The 19,509-nt window shown below is 45.4% G+C and overlaps 1 protein-coding gene across 1 annotated transcript in view; it reads left to right on the top strand.

The window, feature by feature from the left end:
• DCLRE1C (DNA cross-link repair 1C) overlaps positions 1-19,233 on the top strand; it is a 32,149-nt gene extending 12,916 nt beyond the window's left edge. Inside the window, exons 8-14 of the mRNA XM_066592021.1 lie at positions 335-475; positions 1,710-1,811; positions 2,578-2,714; positions 4,088-4,142; positions 13,968-14,056; positions 14,590-14,690; positions 17,467-19,233. Of these exons, the coding sequence (XP_066448118.1) occupies positions 335-475; positions 1,710-1,811; positions 2,578-2,714; positions 4,088-4,142; positions 13,968-14,056; positions 14,590-14,690; positions 17,467-18,311 (1,470 nt within the window). The 3' untranslated portion in view covers positions 18,312-19,233. The remainder of the gene's footprint in view (positions 1-334; positions 476-1,709; positions 1,812-2,577; positions 2,715-4,087; positions 4,143-13,967; positions 14,057-14,589; positions 14,691-17,466) is intronic.
• Positions 19,234-19,509: the final 276 nt, after the last annotated feature.

The raw sequence follows: 19,509 nt of genomic DNA on the forward strand, positions 1-19,509 counted from the left end.
TTAATTGTTCGCCATAAAATATATGGTGTTGCTACAACCGTAATGGCTTGCAGAATAAAGTTAATATATTTACACATGGTCAATGACCTTTAAAAAAATAAAATAATATCTTTAATAAATAGGTACCCCAAAATGTTGGCAATAAAAACTTGTGCCAGAAATAGAAGCCCTCCTACAGCCTTTTAGATGGGAAAGTAGGAAAGTTATGACTCTTGAATAGCAGCACGTGGGGAAAAAATGCTCATCCCTGGAGGCCCTAAGTGCGTCAGGTCTTAAGGGGTTAATTGAATGTGATTTTTTTTATTTTCTTCTTCTCTTTTGATGTTTCCTTCAGGAAGATTGTTTGATTGGGATTTTGGAGTTGGTACGTAGCTGGATAACACAGAGTCCTTCCCATGTCGTCTGGCTTAACTGCAAAGCAGCTTATGGATATGAATATCTATTCACAAACCTGAGTGAGGAATTTGGAGCAAAGGTAAAGTGGAGCGGAGGCGCTTGTATAGTAAATGGCCCTATCACCCGTGATTTATGGTTGGGCTCCGTGATCGGGTCTCCCCATTTCTCTCTTTACCTATCATATATTGCAGTATGGAGACTGGAGCAGCCTTACACCAGAAGATTAACAGTTCAGTTCTACAAAGTATCTGTTCTTGAAGGTTGCAGGATCTTAAAGGGAATCTGTCACCTATTTTTAGCTCTATAGGTTCAACTTATGGGTTGAAAGTCCGGGAATGTAAGTGTTATGCTTGCCTTCCATGTCGTTTCCCCGGTGTCAATGCTAGAAGTAACTGCTCAATGCATTGAGCGGCGGCTTCCTGTGCTGACACTGGTGCAACAACAGAGAAGGCGAGTATAAAACCTACATCCCCGGACTCCACCGGTCACCTACTTTAAGCCCATAAGCTTACTTTTAGGGCTAAAAGTAGGTAACGGAGTCCCCATTAAGGCACATTTCCATTTCTTGGACTAGAGATTGCTTTAATTTTGAGAAAATATACATCTGCTGCATTTATCAGCACAAATTAAAAGTAGGGCTTATAGTTCCTAACAGAACTGTGTATAAGAAATTGCCATGTATTAAAGGGATTTTTCAGAAAATGCTATTGATGACCTTGGCACACCCCAACTGCTTTCGAAATCTTAGTCAACAAAACGTTTTAATACGCTGGTATTAGCAAAACAAAAAACACCACAAAAAACCTCCCAACTTAGAATCTGCACACTTGTCAATGATCAAATCTTGTATGATCATCTAAAATGATTGTTTGACGACGTGATGTCATGTAAACGGTGCGAGTCCTCAGAAGAGACGGGAGCAAAGATAATTGCTTTTAAAAACTATTGGAATTACTAAATTACAGCAGCTTCCGCTCTGACCCCTGTGTATTGTGGGGCGGACAACAGGCACCTGATCAGCTGGGGTCCTGAGCAGTGGACCCCAGCAGATCAACTATTGATGACCTATCCCGAGGATGCATCCTCAATAGTAGTTTCCTGGACAACCCCTTTTAATAAAATCCGGCTGTCAGTTATCAGCCTTACAGTTATGATAGTGGAGAGTCCTTTTAATAAATGGGATAGGTGACATGCATGCTGATTACATACTTGTGCCTGGTAGGAGATTTGATTGTTTGGTGGGAAATGACTGAACGTACTTGGTAGGTACATATATATTTCATCACATTCATGTGTGTGTTGTGCACTTACAGGTCCATGTGAATAAGTTGGATATGTTCAGGAATATGCCTGAGATTCTTTGCCATGTGACAACGGACAGGCGGACACAGATACATGCATGTCGCCATCCAGTGGTAAGTACATTGCCAGCTGTTCAATGATCTCGAAGTATTTCCACTTTATTATAGATCCCTTTAAATATGGGAGTTATTTCCCTGTTGGCTATTGTAATCCGATCCATAAAAAAGCAATAGTGCAAATGTCTAAAGGAGAATAGGCAATTTCAAGATCATCAGATGCAAAGAATGTGTAAATTACCACAATATGGTTACATAATTGCGTGATTGTGGAACAGTTCCGACAGAACCTTTCTCTTTTTGAAGTGATGGAGGGACCTTTCTGTCCCCATAGATAAAAGGACCTTGGCACGAGGTATCCTCCTCATCAGCTACAGCTACGCCACCGGTCATTAGTCAGCTATTAGTAATGTATAAATTAGTTTGTGTTTGGTACATAAGAACAATTACAGCCCACTCACAGCTTTTTTGTGTAATGTAGGCCGGTTTCACATCTGTGTTGGAGGTTCTATCGCAGATCCGGATGCAAAGACTGGAAGAAAATGCGCTGCGTGCAGCACTTTTTCTTCCGTCCTAAAACTGAGCAGCTGGGCAGAAAGTGTCAGATGGAACCGTTCGGCCACGGGGGTTTCCCTTTCCTGCTCCTCCAACGGAGAAGGAAAGCGGAATCTCCAGCACAGATGTGAAGCCGCCTGTACTTTTCATCTGAGGTCATTGTTGTTGTCTTTCCACATGAGAATGAGAGTCCAAAAGATAAGAAAATGCACCTTACTAAATCAACTTAGAGTAAAATGACATAAGATCCTTTCTCTTTACTGCGAAGAATGAAGAATTTCTGCGAGGGAACAGAATGCCTTGTGGAATGTTTTCATCTGATGGGGTCCCCCTGCGCGTCATCACTATTAAACCATCAACCATGTGGTTCGGGGAGAGGACCAGAAAAACCAATGTGATTGTGAGGTACAGTTGTAAAGCTTGGTTCTAGAGATGAGCGAACGTGCTCGGCCCCGCCCCTTTTTCGCCCGACTACCGCGATTTTCGAGTACTTCCGTACTCGGGCGAAAAAATTCGGGGGGCGCCGTGGCGGCGCGGGGGGTTGCAGCGGGGAGTGGGGGGGAGAGAGAGAGGGCTCCCCCCTGTTCCCCGCTGCTACCCCCCGCACCGCCGCGCCTCTCCCCGCCGCCCCCCGAATCTTTACGCGCGAGTACTGAAGTATTCGAAAATGGCGGTACTCGGGTGCGTAAGTACTCATTACGAGTACGTTCGCTCATCTCTACTTGGTTCACATTGCATCTTTGCCCTAAATTTACCGTTTACACTAGGAGAGGCAAAATGTCTCCATAGGCTTCTATTGCTAGACAGAGGGCAAAAAATGTTGCCTCCATCTGGCCAGGAGCCAACAGTAATATGCAAAAACAATAATTTTATTATTTTTTTTAAAGTGCAGAAGACTATACTATTCCATCACATGGAGTCCAGTAAAAATAAACTATATGTATTCTAATATGGTGGTCTGCGTGTGACTGCACCACCGCTTCGCATCCATTAAACATAGAAATCATAAGCTTTACGATCGCTTTTCATGACCCATTCGTTAAGTGGATGCCATTGCATCTGATGTATGATGGTTGCCGCGTATTAAAAATTTAGAAATTTAAATGCAGTTGGGGTAGCGGTATGCCGGGGCCCGTATGACTAGTTGTACTGCATGGGCATACTAGATGTAAACCTCAAGAGCATATCTCAGCAGATACACTGGCAGTAGAGATGCTGTTGACAGACTTGTCTGTTTACTATGACAACCAGCAGAATTGTCTGTGCAACCCCAGAATATAACCTAGAAAGTAAAGGTTGTAACTCAGGATCAGTACAAGATAAAACCATGTTGTAAAGGTGAACATTGCAGTTCAGGGTCTGAATTTCTTACGTTCTCATTAAAATAAGAAGAAATACAGGATCTGCCTTGTACAGGAATCAGGTGGTTCCTAAGCTTTGGCCAAACAACTGGACCAACTTGTACCATATTTGCCATGTAGGTAAATTGGGCGCTTCAGAAGATTTCCACTTTCTAGGACCTACCATTCGCACCATATTCACAAAAAAGCACATATGAGCTGAACCCCGGTCTAAACCCTTCTGAGGCACCTGATTTATGTATGTGGCTAATCTGGTGCTATAAGGATGTTGGCTTTATAGTGGTAGCCAACAAAGTTTTTAACCTCACAAACCACACAAACGGCTACATGAAATGGATCCATGTGAAGCCGGGTCATTCTGTGAGTGATAAATCGTAATAGTCCGAGTCTGTTACTTACTGGTGTTTCTCATTCCAGAACAGGAGAGAGCTCCTATCGAGCATGCTTTTCTTTCCATTCATCATTTAGTGAGGTATGTTAATAAATGTACATGCCATTACTGTTTGTTTTAAAGAAAGTTGTTTTTTCTGTAAATTTAACCCTTTCCAATCCAATTTTGGATTCAGGGTTTCCTAAAAGGCTTTCTTTTTTTTGCTGTTATACATCTGTGCCATCTGCTGGCTAAAGCCAGTGTGTGTGTGCAAGAAAGGCTGAGGCAGCAGAGTGGCTGGCAATAGATAGTAGGAATACCCTGTCGGACGTCTTCTGACATTGGAGCTGTCCAATCAGAATGTAGGAAGACGTCAAGACAGTGGATTGGAAAGGGTTAAGTTTAAGTTTCTAAAGGCCCATTTAGACACAAAGATGATCGCTCAATAGGTGGCTATTGAGCCATCATTTTGCATAAACTACTACTTGGTACTAATGCCTATTAGCACCAATTAGTAGCATGTGACCCCACAGGCAGCTGTATTCAGAGAACGGACCATCTGCTGTTCTGTGAAAAAATTCCCTTTGTTCTGCGGCGGGGCGGACAGCTGAGACAATGTAATCAGCGCTCCCCGGGCAGAACACAGCGTGCGGTCCTTCTTATCAGCTCTTCTGCCGAACAATGGATTTCACACCGAACTGAGAATCATTGTTCAGCAGAAGAGTGTAAGATGGGCACATTTACACCCAACGATTATCGCTCAAAAGATGGCTTTTGAGCGCTAATCATTGTATCTAAATGGGCCTTTAGTCATGTGTCTTCCCTCATTAGCTAATGGCCACTAAGGCTACTTTCACATACGACAGAGAGAAAGTCTGCTGTATTTCCTCACCAAAATCCACAATGAAATTCTCATGTGACTTTGGTGTAGATTTAGCCGCAGGATTTCACTTGTTGCATGAAATGAATTTTCTGCAACCAATTAAGGATGCGGTGGATTTGAAAGTCCGCAACATGACTTAAGTCTGAAGCAGAAACTTTTTTGTCTGTTGCTGACTAGAGTTTGTTAAAACCTTATTCACTAACCTCGTACTCTACCTAGTTGCGAAAGTTTGGTGCTAAAAAATTCCACAACTAGTATACAATGTCTGAAACTAGCCTAACACTGACTTCTAGTCTAGCGATGCCACTGCATGGTGGTAGTGGTGGGACGGGATGGGGGGGATCAAGAAGATGGCACAGAATTTCTCAATGGCATTCTGAATTTACCAATTGGAGACCTAATGTTGTGGTTTTAAAATTGTCACTGCAGGTGAATTCTGTTGTGGATTTCGTGCAGGTTTTCTATGAAGCATTTGGCAATTTTTGTATACTTTCATTCGCGCTGCTGTTACTGTAAACACTGATTTTTCTATCTGCACAGTGGAAAATTCAGTGTACCCACTCCATGTGGGCATACTCTAGTCGTGACCATTAGGCGACTAGAGGGGCCTTTAAACAGGCCAATTATTGGCCCGTGTGTATGTGGGGGAAAAAAAAAAGTCAACGGACAAGTGAACGCACGTTTTTTCAGCTTAGCTGCTTGTCTAAGCTGGCATAAAAACTCTCGCTAATTGGTTGTACATCTTCCTGTACAGACGGCGAGATCTACAGCCGATCTATGACTGCTCTCTGTGGGGATAAATGATTTATTAGCGTTTGTTCATCTCCTTAGAGCTGATCATCTGCCTTGTGTGAATGGCAATGCACAAGCTGCACTCATTACCGTGCGCCAATTCTCAGCTTGTGGAAATAGTGTTTTTGTTAATAGTGTTAGGTAAGAAACCATTTAAGGGCGTTTTTGTTTCTATATAATAATTGTTTCTCTTGGCAAATATAGGTCTGCCAATTTTGATACTGTATATACAGTTTATACAAGTACTTTGGTTAAAGGGACACTCCTTTTTCAGACAGCTTATGCTCATAGCCTGTATGTGCCTCATCAATCTTGTGATATACTTTCATTTAATTATTTTTTTTTTTGCCAATGAAAATCAAATTTAAAGTGCCAGTCCCTCTGCTGCGCACTTTTTCTTAAAGGGGTTGTCCCGCGGCAGCAAGTGGGTCTATACACTTCTGTATGGCCATATTAATGCACTTTGTAATGTACATTGTGCATTAATTATGAGCCATACAGAAGTTATAAGAAGTTTTTCACTTACCTGCTCCGTTGCTAGCGTCCTCGTTTCCATGGAGCCAGTCTAATTTTCGGCGTCTAATGGCCAAATTAGACGCGCTTGCGCAGTCCGGGTCTTCTTCTTTTCTCAATGGGGCCGCTCGTGCAGGATGCCGCCTCCGTGTAGCTCCGCCCCGTCACGTGCCGATTCCAGCCAATCAGGAGGCTGGAATCGGCAATGGGCCGCACAGAAGCCCTGCGGTCCACCGAGGGAGAAGATCCCGGCGGCCATCTTCAGCAGGTAAGTAAGAAGTCACCGGAGCGCGGGGATTCAGGTAAGCGCTGTGCGGTGTTCTTTTCCCCCAGTCGTCTCCACGACAGCACCAATTGAGATCGCCTCCTCCTGGTAGGACAGGAACATACTGAGAGGTTAAAAGCTCCCCCCCTTCCCCACTTTCCCCAGTGTCTTCCTGTCCTGCCAGGAGGCAGGATCGCTGAGAGGAGCTGGTGGAGAAGCCAGCGAAATTCTACATACAGGCGGATCGGAAGGCAGTGGCTCACCCTGTCCTCCCTTCTCAGCCAGACGACTCCCGGGACGCCTCATGGGGTGGTAACCCCCAGGCCAGGTTCCTCCCGCGGCGGCCCATGGGGGGTACAAAGCGGGAGCCTCAGTCCCCCTCGTCCTCCGGCAGAAATTACAGCGCGGTGCTCCAGGAAGCCCTTTGACGGCAGGGGGCGGGGCGCCGCGTCACGTGTCCAGCGCGATGACGTCATCGCGTCTGCGTCAGGAGCGGAGGGGGCGGGGCTTAGTGCAGGAGCGCGAAAATTCAAATAGGAACCTGAGAGAAGCCAGAACACCAGCACTACAGGTCGCAGGGTGTCTGCAGCACCGGTATAGAAATGAGTGCTCCAGCCCCAGAGATAGCTGAAACCTCAGCCTCAGCGGCCGTAAGTAGCCAGTGCGGCAAAAATACAATGCAAATATCCAGTATGTTGTATATGGAAAAATTGCATGTTTACCCGCAAAAATGCTTTGTTTGTCAGGGGGATAAAAAAGACATCCCCTCCAGAACAAAACTGCGAAAATGCGTGGAATGCGGGACTGCCGGCCACGTACCAGAGGCCTCTATGCAAGGCATGCGTGGCTAGGCTAGTCAGAGAGGAATCGGGGGGATTCCTGGATGACGTTAGGAAGCTGGTGAAGGAGGAGGTTCGATCAGCTCTAACGTCACAGCCGGCACCGCCAGCAAAACGCCAGAAAAAGGCGTATGTTCCCGAGGAGCCTTCTGATTCCGAGAATTCCATCGGATCAGAGCAAGAGGAACAGGCGGCCGAGGAGTCCTCAGAGGAGGACGACTACAGGAAATATTTATTCCATCAAGACGATTTGACGGAATTAATTAAATCAGTCAGGTCTACGCTAAAAATGGAACAGCCCAGAGAGCCGCGGACTCTACAGGACGAAATATTCGGTGGACTTGGGGAGAGGCGTAAACATACCTTCCCGGTCCACAAAAATATCACTAAAATAATTCAGAAAGAGTGGAGTAAACCAGACGCAGGTTCCTTCTCCGCTCGAGGCGTAAAAAGGAGATACCCCTTGGAAGAGGAAGTTTGCGCAAGCTGGGAGGAAATACCTAAAGTAGACGTCCCGGTGGCCAAGGTAGCCAAGAGGACGACTCTTCCCTTTGAGGACGCCGCACAGCTAAAAGACCCCATGGATCGCAAGGCAGAGGGACTCCTAAAGAAATCATGGGAGGCAGCGGCAAACATCCTTAGGCCAGGGATCGCAGCCACTTGCGTGGCGCAGACCCTGGGGGTATGGTTAGAGCAGCTGGAACTACACCTGACCAACAAAACACCGAGGGATCAGATCCTTAACTCCCTTCCCATCTTGCGCATGGCAACTAACTTCCTAGCGGACGCCGCGGCCGAGACCGTCAAACTTTCAGCAAAGGCCACAGCCCGCTCTAACTCAGCCAGAAGGGTGTTATGGCTGAGATCATGGTCAGGCGACCTGGCCTCAAAAAATAAATTATGTGCCCTTCCATTCTACGGCCAATTTCTATTCGGACCGGACCTAGACAAAATTCTAGAAAAAGCGGCCGACAGAAAAAAAGGGTTCCCTGAAGAAAAGCCGCAGAGAGGGAAGACCTTTTCCCGGGCTCCAATGCAGCAGCCCGAGGCCTACCGAGGCAAGGGCAAGACAGGCCGCTGGAGTTACCCCAAGGGGGGCAGAGGAAGGAATATCCTCTTCAACCCCCGCCAGGGGGAGCCGAAGCAGAGACCCTGATGCCATCCCCGTAGGGGCAAGGCTGGGGAGCTTTGTGGATCAATGGGCCGCAATCTGCGGGGGCCCATGGATCCCAAAGATCCTACAGTACGGATACCAGATAGAGCTAGTGTCCGTCCCCAGAAGGAAATTTATTACCACGGAAGCCTCAAAAAAACAGTTACATCTACTAAGGCAAAGCGTGCGCGACTTGCAACTATTAAACGCAATATCTCCCGTACCGCGAAACGAGGAAACCCAGGGCTATTATTCCAGGCTCTTTCTAGTAAAAAGACCCGGCGGGAAACACCGGACGATAATAAATCTGAAAGACCTGAACACCTGCGTCCGATACAGGAGATTCAAAATGGAAACCATCTCCTCGACAATAAAGTTGATCCCCAGAGGAGCCTACATGGCGTCCATCGACCTAAAGGACGCTTATTTTCACATTCCGATCCACAAAGAGTCTCAGAAATAGCTGCGGTTCGCAGTGGACATGGGCAGAAGAATAGAGCACCACCAATTCAGATGCCTGCCCTTCGGGATATCCTCAGCCCCCAGAATCTTTACCAAGATTATGGCGGAGGTGGCCGCCCACCTGAGAGAAAAATCGATCCTAGTAGTACCCTACCTGGACGATGTTCTATTAATAGCAGAGTCCAAAAAACTCCCAACAAAACACCTGGAGACAGTGCTAGAACTTCTCCAATCGTTAGGATGGATCATAAACTGGGAAAAATCCAGCCTAGATCCCGACAAGCAGAAGACGTTTCTGGGAATAACTCTCGACTCAGAATCGCAATGCTCCTACCTACCCGAGGAGAGAATACAAAAAATCCGCAGAATAGTCAAAACTTTCCTACGAAGACGATTCTGCACAATTCGGGAGGCAATGTCTCTCCTGGGGAGCTTGACATCATGCATTCCAGGAGTAGCATGGGCCCAGGCCCACACCAGAGTCCTGCAGGCCGTAGTCCTATCCTCGTGGGACAAAAGGCAGTCCTCGTTAGGAGCAAGGATGTACATCCCAAACAGGGCGAAAACATCCCTGCGTTGGTGGACATCCCCAGAGAACCTGCGGAGAGGGGTTCACTGGCTACAAAACCCAGCCATCCACATCACAACAGACGCAAGCGCCTGTGGATGGGGAGCGCATGTGGGGAACCAGTTCTTTCAGGGTCCCTGGCCTCAGAGGATAAAAGAACAGTCCTCAAATTACAGAGAACTACAGGCAGTTTGGCAGGTTCTACAGCAGTTGGGCAACTCGCTACAGAACCAACACATAAAGATACTGTCAGACAATGTCACCGCGGTCGCCCATATACGACACCAAGGGGGCACAAGATCTCCCGCACTGCAAAGCATCACACAGAAAATCTTTCACTGGGCGGAGGGCCGGATCCTCTCGATCACGGCAACCCACTTGAAGGGGACACTAAACGGAAAAGCAGACTTCCTCAGCAGGAAGCAAATAGACCCAGGAGAGTGGTCCCTCTCCCCAGAGGCATTCAGAATCCTAACCAACCGGTGGGGGACCCCACAGTTGGACCTCTTCGCAACCAGGGAGAACACAAAAGTAGGCAACTTTTTCTCCCTCCGGCCAGGAGATCGTCCGATAGCAGTAGACGCCCTAGGCCAGGACTGGGGACAAGGGTTGGCTTACGCCTTTCCTCCCATACCACTAATCCCCAGGGTCTTACAGCACTTCAGAACCCAGGGATGCACGCTAATCCTGGTGACCCCGTTCTGGCCGAAAAGAAGCTGGTTCGGTCTTCTGGCAACACTGAGCGTCCAGGACCCAGTCACCTTCCCTACCTGGACAGATCTTCTATCGCAGGGGCCACTGAACCACCCCGGCTTAGACAAACTCCATTTAACGGCATGGCTCTTGAGGAATCCTCACTAAGAAAGAAAGGATTCTCAGAGAAAGTAGTAGAAACCCTAATGTCCAGTAGGAAAAAGACGACCCACCTGATCTACCAGAAGGTCTGGAGAAGGTTTTCCTCATGGAGACAGGGAAGGGATCGCGGGGATTCTATCCCCGACACTCCGCTAATCTTAGAATTCCTGCAGGAGGGCTTAGAGATGGGCCTCTCCCCAAGCACCCTAAAGGTCCAAGTTTCAGCCCTTAGCGCCATTTGCGACACAAAATTCGCAGACGACAGATGGGTCCACAGGTTCCTAACAGCGGCAGCTAGACTACGCCCTAGGCCCATAAACCTGTTTCCAGACTGGAACCTTAATTGGGTTCTAGGGGCCATGACAGCGGTACCATTCGAACCGATCGAGGCGCTACCTATAAGAATGCTTACAATCAAGACCATCTTCTTAGTAGCCATCACCTCCGCAAGACGGGTTAGCGAACTACAGGCCTTGTCCATCCGCCACCCGTTCATGAAAATCGCAGACACCAAACTAATATTTAAAACAGACCCGGCCTTTATGCCAAAAGTAGTGTCAGATTTTCATAGGTCCCAGGATATAATAATCCCCTCATTTTTCAGTAACCCAAAAAACGAGGAGGAAAGAACCCTAAGCTGTCTGGACGTTAGGAGAGCAGTCCTAGCCTACATAGATACAACGAGCCACTGGAGGCGGGACGACAACTTGTTCGTCCAGTTCAGTGGCCCAAATAAGGGTAACAAAGCAGCAAAAAGGTCCATAGCCAGGTGGATCCGCCTGGCCATCATAGAATCCTATAAGGCCCTCGGGAAGGAGATCCCGTTAGCTCTTAAAGCCCATTCCACAAGGGCAGTAGCGTCCTCATGGGCCGAACACAGCTCAGCCTCGGTCGAGCAGATTTGCAAGGCCGCAGTCTGGAAAAAACCCCACACGTTCACTAAACACTATAGGGTAAAAGTGCAGCAGGACGAGGACATGGCCTTCGGCCGCAAAGTCCTCTCGGCAGCAATCCCACCCTAATAAACTTTAGTTGGTACGTCTCAATTGGTGCTGTCGTGGAGACGACTGGGGGAAAAAATGGATTATACCTACCTGATAATCAGGTTTCCAGTAGTCTCCACGACAGCACCCGTACCTCCCCCCCCCCCCCCCCCCCCCCCTAAGAAAGTAATATAATATATAAATTTAAAAAAAAAAAAAAAAAAAAACCCCCGGTTAGGGGAAGAAATTTAAGTTTAGCTCCTGCCCCGGCAATTCGTTAGAATCCATTGAGGAAAGTGGGGAAGGGGGGGGGCTTTTAACCTCTCAGTATGTTCCTGTCCTACCAGGAGGAGGCGATCTCAATTGGTGCTGTCGTGGAGACTACTGGAAACCTGATTATCAGGTAGGTATAATCCATTTTTTTTTTAACCCCTGCATCGGGGTTGTCTCGCGCCGAACGGGGGGGGGGGTTGAAAAAAAAAAAAACATTTCGGCGCGGGACAACCCCTTTAACATCCTAGTTACTTGAGAAGCTGAATGCTTAAGTAATCTTCTTTGCTGTGGGGGAAGGGCTGTCTTCACAGGAGCAGCCTTCTTGCACTGGACTGCTCTCAGATCTGTAGTTAGTGTGTACACAATCTCTGCCTCTCCTGATGTCCATACACTCTTTAGAATCCCGCCTCTAGAAGAAGTTGTGATTTTGCTGGAGAACTGGCATGCAGTTACATCTCAGGCACATATACAGGTGATTAGTAATGTGATTAGATGAACGGTCTTGTCACCCGAGACCATAAAAGTGGTTCTACCTTGGCCTATAGAAGGCTCTCAGAGGCTCCTTGTGTGCAGTGACCTCTATTTTCCACTTGTGTAGAGCTTGTTGACCACTAGACGCCTCTACGACGCAGAGAAGAGATTTCATCCTGTTACCAGAGTCTGAGAGGGGCGCATTATTGGGATGTGAAAAGCCACCTGGGCCATTCTGTCCAGACTGTTAAATGTTGGGACCAGTGGATGCATGAGGCACACACAAGGTGACCGGGCTCAGGACTCCTTTGACAGACCACCAGTAGAGCGCATCATCTGATTGTCCAACAAGCAACTCTTTTGGAACAGTTGTTACAGGCCTGTGTCTATCGGAACCATTTCCATGCACTTGGCTGAAGGACATTTAATCTCACAGCACCCATTACATGACTGCCTTTGAGACCCAGCTACCATCTCCATTTACAGTGGTGGTGTGAATGACGAAACTGGACTGCTATGAAGTGGAACAGAGTGGTCTTCAGCGACGAATCAAGGTGTAGTTTGTACACTGACGACTGCCACGTTCGTGTCTGGAGACCTATGGGCGAGCGACTCAATCCTGCCTTTGCTGGGGCCGCACACACAAGGGTGTCACAGGAATACCTCAACAATATTGCCACATCTGCCCCCATTGCTAGATTTATCGCCAATAGAACATGCATGGGACCATCTGGGACACCAACTTCAACAGCCTACGAGTTTCCACGATGTAGAAGCTCAGTTACACCAAATGTGGACCGATATGCCGCAGAATACCATATGGAACCTGTATGCCTCCGTGCCCACCTGTATCACATCTTGTGTCCAAGCTAGAGGTGACCTAACAGGCTACTAGAGCATCCCTTGAAGTGGTCAGTTCTCCACAATAAATGATCCTTTTGCTCTGATACTGTAATTACTGACTTATATCAATGTTAGAATCTCACTGAGGAAATCTCCTTCTAGGGGGGAGATTTTGGCATTTTCATTTTTTTAAAGAATGAGTGTATTTGCCTAATCTGCTATGTGCACTTGTTATGCTGTAGGCATTATACATGTGTCCATTTTGTTGTGAGCAAACAAGCATAATTCTTACTGGACTGCTTTTTATTAGCTGCTTTTTATATACATGGTCACAGTGCATATAAAGATCTGCATATATGCTGTGACCACACAAACACATAAGACCTAGTAAAGCAGCTAATAAAGAGCAAGCCAGTAAGAATTATGCTACTCTGCCTACAACATAAAGATGAGTGCACACAGCAGGTTCGGTAAATCTAAAATCAGGAGAGGTAGAGATTGTGTACACACTGACTGCAGACCTGAGAGCAGTGTGAGTGCTGGGGAGCTGACCTGTGAGGACAGGCCCTCGTTCGCAGCTAAGATCATGACTAGAGATGAACGAGCATACTCGTTAAGGACAAATACTCGAACGAGTATTGTCCTTTCCGAGTACCTGCCTGCTCGTGAGTAAAGATTCGGGGGAGAGCGGAGGGGGGAGATCCCTCCCCTCTCTCCCTCTCCCCCGCAACACAGCGCTCTCCCCCGCCGGCACCCGAATCTTTTCTCACGAGCGGGCAGGTACTCGGAAAGGACAATACTCTCTCGAGTATTTGTCCTTAACGAGTACGCTCGCTCATCTCTAATCATGACCTAACAGGCAGTTGACTGCAGAGGGGCTGCACTTTAAACTTCATTTATAGTGGTAAAACAAAAATTGAATAAAAGTATGTTACAAGATTGATGAGACACAGGATATTAGAGGAACACAAGTGGCTTGAAAAGTTCCTGTCCTTTTTAAATAATCTGGATTTCTTTTTCTTTTGAGATTAAGGACTTTCTGCATTACATTAAACCTGTGAAGGTGTATCCAAATGTGATTCCACTTGGGAAAACATTGGCACATATTGAGGAAATGTAAGTATTTAAAAAGTAATTTTTACCATATCTCCACATCCTCATATTGTTTCATTGATAAACAAATCAGCTAAAACAAAGATGAGTAAATAAACCACAGACACTCCCTGCTAAGAAAACGGAGGTATTGCACAAAAAAATCCAAAATCTGAATCCTACCGATCGCTCTAGTCCCATCATATCTTACGAAGGCCGGTGTCTGTATCGCTCACAATGCTTATGGTTTCATCCTTGGCAGCTTTAACTATTTGTACAAAAACTCAGAGTACCAAAAAAAAGTGTGTGAGGAGATGAGGCCTTGTGTGATGCAGTATTTGCTGTCCTTCATGTACTACACCTCCAACCGCAGTAAAATTGGTTTCTTTTATAATCTTCGAGGTGCCTGAATTTGGCCTACATTTTCCTTATTGAGGTTCATTTTAATTATTTTGTTTCAAAAAAATTGTAATTCTAATGAAAAATGAAGTAACTGTGAATTAGTTTTCTGCATGTTGTGGTGATTAGGGGTTATTAATGTGTCATTTATCTTACAGCTTGAAGCCATTGTGTAGGTCTCATACAGAAGGCACTGAAGTCCAGTATAAGCCACTGGGGAGCCTGAAAAGATCTAGAAACTTGAATTTGAAGGAGACCGGTGAGCCTGTTAATGTGTTTACTGGGGGCTTGTTGTTTAGATTTAGCCACCAAAGAAGAAGAAACCACCAAATACATGGCTGCAGTTTGTGCTCTCAGTGTAGTCAGTGGTTGTGTGGAAAATTGGAAAATAGCAGAACAGACTTGCACGCTGTGACTTTTGAAACTCACCCCTTGACTTGAATGGGCAATACGGGTCCAAGAATCACACCAAAATAGGACATACTATGACTTTTTTTTTTTTTCACAGACAGTTTGTGAAAAAAGTCCTGTGAATACACATGTTGATTCCAATGCGCCCAATTTGTCAGTTTCAAATTCAGAAGTTAGTCACCCGTGTGAAGAAGTCCTAAAAAGGAGGATTTTTTTATACTTTTGGAAACACAAAATAAAATTAGATGTGCCAAGTACAGATGAAATGAAAAAACTGATGAGAGACGGCGCTCCACCCACTACAGTGTAATAGTGGTACAATGAATAAAAGGATGGGACTTACCCGGTGTAGGTGGATGGGCTTCAATGGAGAGCCCCCCCACCTAGCACCTCCACGTCCTGGTAGGCATTGTATATATAATGCAGTCTCCTCTCTCCAGTCCAGAAATAAGGAAGCGATGCAAATAGAGCAAGCAGGGATCTGTCACATCCCTGGGTGGGGATGCGACTGAGTATAAATGAATTTAGGAAAAAACAAAAAAGATCCAGCGCTTCAAAAGAAGGAAAAAGAGCCTTAGCAGTTACATCAATGAAAGGCTCCTTGAATATCAAAACAAACAGTTACTTTTATTGAAGATATGTCCGACGCGTTTCGTCGCATAACAGCGACTTTTTCAAGTGACATATAAAACAGTTACTAACCTTATATACTGTCATACAGCACACCTTACCTATGTAACAACTGTTGCCTATTCTCTACTCAGAAGGACCGAGACGCCGTGTCACGGCTTCCGGCGCACCAGAGGGCTCGTGGAGGACTTCCGGTTCATGTACATTACTTCTGGGTTCAATCCCCATATACAACTCTCCATGTGTGACGTCTCGCTGTGCCGATCATGTGACTACAGTCACATGATTACTCAGCGTCATGCCGTCATTACGCTCAGCGCAGGTCATTGAAACCTTTGTATGGAAGATGCGTTACCATGGTAATGGAACGCTATCATCCAAAGCTGAGCGGATATATCCTTATATGTCACGCTGTGACCAATTTATGAGGCTATCGTGGTAAATTTTAAACGATAGTGATCCATCAGGCCTGAAGGTTACCCCATTAGAAAGCATCCCTCTACGGTCCGTTAGAAATTTACGAATCAAAGAGATGTATTGGATATACAAATTAAATACACTCACTACACATGGCCTAAATGAGCTTTTGGAGAAATTCTAATGGGGGTTCTATATTTACCCAATTTATTCTAGAATTCTTTTTCTCTTCAGGGAGTCAGTATATATACACACCAAGATTTATATTCAGGGGTATATATTAAATATAGTGGTGGAAATGTGCTTATGGAGTATTAATTGTTTTTTAATGTTTGTGGTTTAATGATAGTATACATAAATTTTATAAGATTGCAGAGTATATATTATAAATTGCACTATTTATTGATTTTTTTTATACATATTTTTAATGTAGTAGTATTGTATGTAATAGAGATAGAAGGCAGAATAATGAGGCTCACAGCGCTATACCCGATAATAGTGTGGCTATGGTAATGCAATTTTTCTTTTAAAGAATTTTAAATAATTATAAGAATGACGATGAGATGTTTTTTAATCTTGTAAATTTATATGGTTTCATGATGTATATATTGGTTTGCCTCATAAATTGGTCACAGCGTGACATATAAGGATATATCCGCTCAGCTTTGGATGATAGCGTTCCATTACCGTGGTAACGCATCTTCCATACAAAGGTTTCAATGACCTGCGCTGAGCGTAATGACGGCATGACGCTGAGTAATCATGTGACTACAGTCACATGATCGGCACAGCGAGACGTCACACATGGAGAGTTGTATATGGGGATTGAACCCGGAAGTAATGTACATGAACCGGAAGTCCTCCACGAGCCCTCTGGTGCGCCGGAAGCCGTGACACGGCGTCTCGGTCCTTCTGAGTAGAGAATAGGCAACAGTTGTTACAAAGGTAAGGTGTGCTGTATGACAGTATATAAGGTTAGTAACTGTTTTATATGTCACTTGAAAAAGTCGCTGTTATGCGACGAAACGCGTCGGACATATCTTCAATAAAAGTAACTGTTTGTTTTGATATTCAAGGAGCCTTTCATTGATGTAACTGCTAAGGCTCTTTTTCCTTCTTTTGGAGCTCTGGATCTTTTTTGGTTTTTTCCTAAATTAAGTACAGATGAAAGTAACTATAGCCTTTTATGTTGGGATTAGTTCCCTATACTAAATATAGCTGACAAACGTCCAGTAAGGTTACAATCTGTTCGACTGAACTGGCAGATTAGTGGCATGAATTTTGTTAGTTAAATTAGCATTTTTTTAAAATAAGTGGCTAATTACACCATCAAGTGAAAAACACAAAATGATCACCCACTATGGTTGAAATGGACCACTTCATGTAACTATCAGTTAACGTCTGGCTAGCATTGGACTTTCTCTGTGCATTGGTTATATATGAACTGTGTGTGTGTGTGTAGATAGATTAGTGTTGATGACTTTTGCGCACTCTTGAAGCACACTTTTTCTGTCCCGTTACCTAAATTACTGCTGTCTTTTCTTTCTTGCATGGCAATTTACATTGCTGTTCCCCAGATGAAGACTGTGCTGATGGATTATTTGATGATTATCCATTGAATCATTTGAAGCGCAAGATTCTCAAAGACGACAAATGGACATCTGAAAATACGCTGTCTGTACACTATGAAGGCGATAACAGACCCACAGCAATCTCCAAGGCTACCTCCGTGCCGACTTCCGTATTGGTAGATTTCCTCGAGTGCGAGGAATCCAATGAAGATGATGATGACAATGACGATGAAGAGGAGGAGCCAGCTGAGAGTCTAAAGTTGTCTAAAACTGATATTCCAGCCACAAGCGCAGCATCCGAATCCACAGCCCAAAAATGTTCAGAGAAAGTTATGCCTCAGTGGAATTTCTACTTTAAGTCTCAGTCTGTTGAAGGGGACGGTGAGCACAATCCTGAAACCTCTGAGGACGAAAGGGAGAAAAATTCTCAATCTCCAAAACTATTGAGTGACTCGGATGATTCTACTCACATCTCCTCTGTAAACTCCTCACAGTCGACCCACATCTCTGAACAAGGCAGCCAAGGCTGGGACAGTCAGGCGGACACCGTGCTGCCGTCCTCTCAAGAGCGGAGAGCTGCTGAACTGCACTGCATAAGTAGGGGTACTTGTCTTCTCACAGCCGTTTCAGAGACCACACTGACTAGAGAAGCTGAGGGTGACAGCGGTAAAAGAGGAACGCGTGAGACCAGGGACTGTAACCGGTGTGTGCCAACAGGGGACCAAGTAATGCTTCATGCTGATGATAGAGCAGAGTCGCAGAGTTTTTCTGACATCCCATCAGCACCTGAACCTGAAAAACTGTCCTACCTGGCCACAGGGGATGTCATCGCAGCACCTGAAAAAAAGTGAACTTTTGGGCTTCCATGTAAATTATCCATTCCCTAACTATTCCAAGTATAAAGTGATTATTTATATCACCTTAAGGGCTCTTACACACTAGTGATAGGTTTTCTAGCGATGCATGATTACGAAACCAATGATTTTCTATGGTTTCATACTTTTTGATGTGTTCATTCAAGCCTCGCAGCGGCAAGAAAAATCTGAGCTATCACCCATTGTCTTCAATTGGACCGACGGCAGCAGCATAGGGAGTATATCGCGCTCCCTGACATAGCTGTGGCAGAGGTCTCCAATGCAACCCAATTGCTTTTTTTAAATGGGGCCGCCGCTATTGCCGCCCCATTGAAAGTAATGGGATGAAGGCATCCCCTGCAGCAATGATTTTTGGGGAGTGGGGGGATGGGCTTGAAGTCCTACCCAGAAAATCATCCCTAGCTGTAAAAAAAAAAAAAAAAAAAAAAAAGGAGGTCTTCATCTGTCTTCTGGTGGCCAGGGATTAAAAATTTCTTGCCTCCAGAAAGCGCTGCCTCTGATTAGCTGAGCACTGTGACCAATCACAGGCAGCAGTCATTGAATGACAGCTGAGTTCTGCCTGTATTTGGTCAGAACACTCAGCTATTCATTGAAGGAATCCCCTGCCATAGCTGTCACCGCTGTGTCAGGGGAGCGCAATGTACTCCCTGTGAGCAAAAACATCACAAATGAGAATGAAGCAATCGAAAATCACTGGTTTCACAATCATGCGTTTTCACTCACTTTCACATTGCAGGAAAGTCTATTACCAGTAGGTGTGAGCCCTAACATTCAGTACGGCTCTCTTATCTCTTCCTGACGAAAGAACATTATATATTATACGGTTCTCGAGAGGAGGATGTTGTGCCTTACATTCCTGTTTAATTTTCTACAGTGATTAAATATTTTTTTAGAATAAGTAATTGTCTTTGTATGAAATGGTAAGATTTAAGTTTTCTGTGCATTTCTTGTGGAGAAGGACTTGAGACATCTTGGACATTTCTACTTAGCAGTATTCTGATCAGTATTTTACACTCATCCCTAGCAGCGAGCGAGTCGATCCTGCGTTACAGCTGTTTACCTGTCCTACGCAAAGAGAAGCCCTAAACATGTGGCTTGGTCCAGCCTGTGGCCTCCAGCCTCCTTCAGGGAATAGGAGGCCTTGTATCTGAAACCTGCAGAAACCCAGTCAATG

This window comes from Eleutherodactylus coqui, chromosome 2, assembly GCF_035609145.1.
Source record: "Eleutherodactylus coqui strain aEleCoq1 chromosome 2, aEleCoq1.hap1, whole genome shotgun sequence".
NCBI lineage: Eukaryota > Metazoa > Chordata > Amphibia > Anura > Eleutherodactylidae > Eleutherodactylus > Eleutherodactylus coqui.